The sequence below is a fragment of the Typopeltis vanoorti genome, chromosome 14 (assembly GCF_054136105.1).
Source record: "Typopeltis vanoorti isolate ZY-2024b chromosome 14, IOZ_Tvanoo_1.0, whole genome shotgun sequence".
In the NCBI taxonomy this organism is placed as follows: Eukaryota; Metazoa; Arthropoda; class Arachnida; order Uropygi; family Thelyphonidae; genus Typopeltis; species Typopeltis vanoorti.
The window spans coordinates 88,008,436-88,014,435 of NC_143562.1; the positions used below are offsets into that span (position 1 = coordinate 88,008,436).

Sequence of the window (6,000 nt, forward strand, 5' to 3'; positions counted from 1 at the left end):
TCTCTATTTCAGTTCTGAAGATCAACAAAAGGCATGTGATACAGTGCTAAAAAAAAACAGAGGGAGGGAGTTCAAAACCATATACTTAGAGTAAATGAGACATTATGCAGAGCAATATGTAGCCAAACTCAAGTTGTAAGTCAACCTCAGGAGTTTTTTTCTGTAATACAGGGTACACCAGTGATTTTCCAGCAATGGATGATCCAGCACCTTCTTTCTTTAGTCAAAATTACTAGGGTGCACTTCTAATTTACGCAACAGCCCAACTGCCCCAATGATGATGCATGTGACACATTTGCTTAATCATTTCCACTAGAGATAGTGTTGCATGCAGTGCACTCAATCATTTACACCTGCACATCGTGACACTTGATTCTAAGTGATTCTTAGCTTATTTGCTACATTTAACCCACACTAGAGTTTCTAAGCAAGGTTCATTTCGCAGCGGTGGAGGTGGTGGTTAGTTGTTTTGGATTTATAGCTAACACAACTCAAGCCATGATGGCAATGTGTTTGTTAATTGCATGTTCTTATGGCTGGTCTGTCTGTTTGCGGGATGAAAAACAATGTCACCTTCATATGAGACCAGGTAATTCACCTTCAACTGAAAACACATAAAGGTTGTCACAGTATCAAGCCAAAGTGTATATCCATATCCACTTGTAGTGTATCATTTATACTTATTTAATTCACATTTAATATTTATGTTTCTAGCAGTCCATGGTACTTTAGAAACATGGGAGAGGTATAATTAGTGGGTCAGAAGTGTATTGATGAATTGTTATTACATGACCTCTGCTGGTCCAAGAAAATGGCTAATTCAGCAAGGGTCTATGAGGGTTTGCTGAAAAGTTGTGATAATCACCATGAAGGAAATTAGGTAAGACCATGTAACTTACACATTCTCCTACATGTTCACAATGAAGTGTTATATACTTATTACAATGCTGCTGCAGCATTTGCAATCCTCTGAGAAAAGTCTTTCCCTTGATGCATAAACCAGTCCTCAGCTACAGATATCACATAATTATCTGTCATAAATTTTGTTCCTTTCAAGTGTTCTTTAAATTTGGGAATAGAAAATAGTCAGATGGGGCCAGGTCTGGTGAATAAGATGGGGTGAGGCAGACATTTGAAAGCCCAACTTGTGTATTCTCTATTGGGTTTCATTAGTAATGTGAGCAGTTGCATTGTTCTTCAAAAGCAACATGCCTCTTCTCAGCTTTCTGCAGTGTTTTTCCATCAGTACCTCCTTCAATTCCTTCCGAGTTGTTGAATAAACTGCTGCTGTAACAGTTTCACCTTTTTTTTTGCAGTACTTGGTAAGGATTACACCATCCATATCCCAAAAGACAATGGTTCGGAACTTCTCTGGCTGTGGAGAATCTTTGTCTCCACTCAATTAACTGTTGTTTGGTCTCTGGGTTATAGTGATGAAGCAATGTTGCATTGCCAGTCATAATACAAGCCAAAAACATTTGCAGCTGAATTTTTCAAAGTAACCCAAAATCCCTTGAGATGAGAGCACACATTCTCTTTTGATCGGCATTCAAACATTTGAGACCTACTTTGCTAAGAGCTTCTGCATGTCCAGATGTTGGCGGATAATGATCCCAACTCGTTCCCTGGAGTCTTTGCAATGATTTTTACTGGTATTAATCTATCATCAAGGATGGTGGTATATACACTACATTGACATTTACAGGTATGATCACTGTGGAAGGTCTTCCTGACCTGGGGGAATCTGTTATCTCAGGATGCCCAGTTTTAAACTTGGCCACCGATCTGGCAACTGTTAGATATTCTGGGGCACAGTCCCCTTAAGTCTCACACAACATTTGGAGAATCTCAGTTGCAGACTTTTCTTGCAGCAGAAAAACTTGATGACGGCCCGCACCTCTGTGTCTTTAAAACCTCAGACGTAGTCTTATATCTCCTAAAAGAAAAAGAACAAATTATTACAATCTGATGAAACATGGGGTTTTAAGGTTTTAAGATATGTTCTTTCTACCGGTTATATCAGTTGCTTTAATATCATTTTTGTTCTAGTAGTTCATCAGAACTTTTCAGCCTTCTCCCCTCACAGAACCAAGGGCACCAGAAAATTAGTAGTACATGTGTAGTATGTAACACAGTAATGAATGTAGCAAGAACTAAAGAAGCTGAATCCTTTTCATTAGCATCAATAAAAAGGATTCAACTGCCATTTAACTAGAAAATTAGGATTTTTTTTCACCTCTGTGAACAGGGGTTTTGCATTCCACTGGGTATATCAATGAACTAATATACTAGAATGTAAAATATTATTCATATTTACGAATTTAGGAACACAAAACGCATGTGTTTTGTGTCTCTAAATTCGTAAATATGAATGCTGATCACCATGTAACCTTAAAAGAAAGAATCATTATTATTACCCAAGACCGGATGGAGTCAAAGACTTATCTAGGAGGTCCGTTTATCATGCACACATCTCATCACACAGTGCTTTAAACACACTCAAATTCTCTGCATACACTACACTCTTAGGCAAGGCATTCCAATCATTCACAACTCTGCATGAAAAAAACCTGCTTCTCACTCCCCTACTCTCACCCTCTTTATAGTTTCCAGGGATGACCTCTGATTCTTCCCTGATCTCCCACTATTTTCTGTAGAACCTCTCCAGCACTGAACCTATAACAACCCCCTTAATAACTTGAAGGTCTCTATCATATCTCCACTCTTCTTCCTGTCCCATGGAACAAGAATCTCCCTACTTCTACAAGTCAGTGTCATCCGCATCATTCCCAGAAGCCTTTGTGTTGTCTTCACAATTTCAGCAATGTGTCTCCGAAATTTCAGATCCTTATCTGCTATCAACCCCAGATCTCTTATTTTCTCCACCTCTGACAATATATCCTCACAAAGCATAAATTTTGCACCCCATTTTTGTTTTCCAAATTTTAAAAAGTTACATTTTGCAACACTGAACTCGCATCCTCATTCCCGTGCCAATCATTCAATTTATTCTTCTTGTAAGGCCACAATAACTTCTCATGTTTCATCCCAACTTTGCATCATCTGCAAACAAGTGAATATCTCCATCCAAATCTTCCCCAATATCATTAATATACAAGTTAAACAGCAATGGCCCTAAAAGAGACACCTGAGGCACACCACTAGTAACTTTCCTTTTCCTGGATCGACAATGTCATGTTATGCTATGAACTACTGTTTTGAAAATTAAGGTGCTCGCTTGTGTTTTGCTGTTTTATTGTAATTTTGTTTTTTAATCACTGATTCTAAAATGTAGCAATTTCCCTGTTAGTTTTTTGGGTATACAAGTGAAATAAGAATATAACCAGGAAATGTTGAATTTTCAATTACGTGGTTATAATAATCTGTCCCTTCCTTAAGAAGACCACACAAAACCGTATTAATTCATACTGAAGATCAGAAATGGAAAAATATCAGCAGGTATGATAGCTTTGGAGCAGCCGGAACAACAAACAATAGCGGAGGAACCAAATTCAAGTTTACTCGCAACACAATAAAGAATCAATGGGCGGGCACAACATTTAGGCTGGCATTTCCACTTCAACCTCAATCGCAAGGTAACTAACGGTTTGCTCAACTGAGCAAGTATCGCCAACTAAATTATATTACTTTACCTGCCTGTTTTTCTCCTCCATTTTAATGTCAGTGAACAAACTTAGCAAAGCCTATACCCAAAATTCTGGTCTGCATTAATTCCCAAACATATAGCAACAGTAATTTGTACAGAGCAACCAGTCTAAAATAAAACCTATACGAAAAGCCAGCAGTAAATTTACATTTCGCGGGAAACGCAAGTGAATAAATGAAATAAGCGCCTCCTGTCCATTGGTATCCTGGTGCTAGAGAAAAACATCAGTGGACGAAAAAAAAAAGCTGGAAATTCTTAGAATCTTGCAAATTTGCAATGGACATACTCCTCCAAAAATTCCCCTTAATATTTATTTATTATGGCAAGAATGCGGATAGTATCCTCTGCACTAGTTTTATATCGATTCTATCAGCAACGCACTGAATGAAAAGATTAACACTGCCCAAGTCTCAGTCTCACCAATAGGAAAGAAGATCCAGTTCATTAATTTCCTTAATTATCAACAGACACGAACAATACTCCACAATCAATTATCACAAACTGATAATTCATTGAAAATTACATCCACTTTTGAGTTATATAACTCCTAAATATACATACACCTTCAACATAAAAAAAAAAGAAAAGAAAAAGCCACACAGACCAATTGGGTGAGTAAGACCACATAATATACATGTATAATTAGGCTGACCATACGTACCGTTTTGAACGGGACAGTACCATTTTTTTTTCGTATTTCCAGGCCTTCCCGTCGTTTTAATAAAAATGTCCATTTTGTCCCGTTTTTAATAAAAACTATAAATATACTTTAATATTGGTCAATCATAAATTATGATTCGTAACCTATAATCGCATATCAATATCATGGATACCATTAATTTGTATAACCATGGAGTGGCATTGTTCCATACTAAATATTGATATCTGCAGTAATATATATATATATTCAGAGAAAATAATAAAAATGCATGTCAGCAACACTTACACATCTCAGACGCGGCGTCTGTTTTCTTGTACCGTTAGTTTTTGTCTTGCCTGTATACTAACATCCCCATGGGGCTTGCGACTTGCAGGCACGGGCATGGCTAACCCAGGGTCCCAGAGCTAAGTATAATCTATTTCAAAGCTTTTAGTCATACTTTTCTCTAACTCTTCCATTTCCTGCTTCTACCCTCATACTAACATTCTTCCTAATGAGGATTCTTTACTTAAAACTTTCTGTCTGTCTCTTTTCTTGTTTACTGACCTCAGGAGGAGGTCCTCCATTCTCCCTGAAGATATTAGAGTACTCGAGGGTTAGGGGTGTTTCCTCCTCTTTTAACTAACCACTAATAGTTATAGTAGTGGGCAGCGCTACTTGTACTAACCTCCTGTAGCATGCATGTTACAATACTGCGATGTGCAAGGCAAGGGGAAACCACCACATTACATTCCCAAGTTAAAGTAGCAATGGAAGTTAAAAATCAAATCAAGATTGGCGATGGAGCTTTCACTGAAGGAGTCATGCCCGGCAGGAGAAGTAACCAGGCTTCTCAGGTCGACAGCCAACGAAATCCTGGTACTTATTCAAAAATGAAGACAAGAAATAAGCTGAATATTGGAACACGGAATGCAAGAACACTGCTAGAACCAGGTAAAATAGAAAATGTTAAAAAAGAAATAGAAAGACTTGAAATTGACATTCTGGGCATTAGTGAGACGAGATGGGAGGGACAGGGTAATTTCTGGAGTGAAGAATTTCGAATAATATATTCAAGACAAAAGAAGGGCGAGTCAGGTGTTGCAATAATAAAAAAAATCAACTAAACGCCTTTTATTCCCTAATAGGAAGTAGGCGAGGCCTTTATACCCTATCTAGCTTTTGGAGACTGAGTGGGCAGTTCAATCTCCACCGGTAGCCAATCAGAGAGAGCTGGCCCATGTCTATCACTAATTATAGTAGCCACCGATGAAGAGGCTGGCAAACAAGTGCTGCCATCTCTTGGTACCTAACCCTAACAAGATATGTCACTGTCTGAAATAACGTGGGTACTACGGTCGATTTTCTTGAGTTTACGGGACGAAAATCCCGAGTTTCCGGGAGGAAAAACCCGCTTGCCTGTGCCAGAGATCGACTAACTCGGGAATAATGCTTCATAAAAAAGTTGGAAATTTAATCACTACAATAATTAGCTATAGTGACAGAATCATGGCGATAGGCATTCAAAATGAACCAGTAAACCTCAATATTATAAATGTCTACATGCCAACATCACAACATAGCGATAAAGAAATAGAAGAAATTTATGAACAAATAGAAGAAATCTGGAGCAGCTTTAAAGACAGAGACAATACAATAATAATGGGAGATTGGAATGGTATAGGGGGAGAAG

At 38.0% G+C, this 6,000-nt stretch overlaps 1 protein-coding gene across 2 annotated transcripts in view; it reads right to left on the bottom strand.

Moving 5' to 3' along the window:
• The window catches only part of LOC150099735 (HAUS augmin-like complex subunit 1), a 140,790-nt gene extending 136,974 nt beyond the window's left edge, over window positions 1-3,816 (bottom strand). The window contains exon 1 of one of the 2 annotated variants that reach the window (XM_090404240.1): window positions 3,658-3,816. Coding sequence is in view for 1 of the 2 variants with exons in the window: in XM_090404239.1 (XP_090260365.1) it covers window positions 3,654-3,674 (21 nt within the window). In the remaining variant the exon portion in view is untranslated. Of the gene's footprint in view, window positions 1-3,653 lie in introns of both variants that reach the window. The other variant, XM_090404239.1, reaches the window with a different exon arrangement.
• Window positions 3,817-6,000: the final 2,184 nt, after the last annotated feature.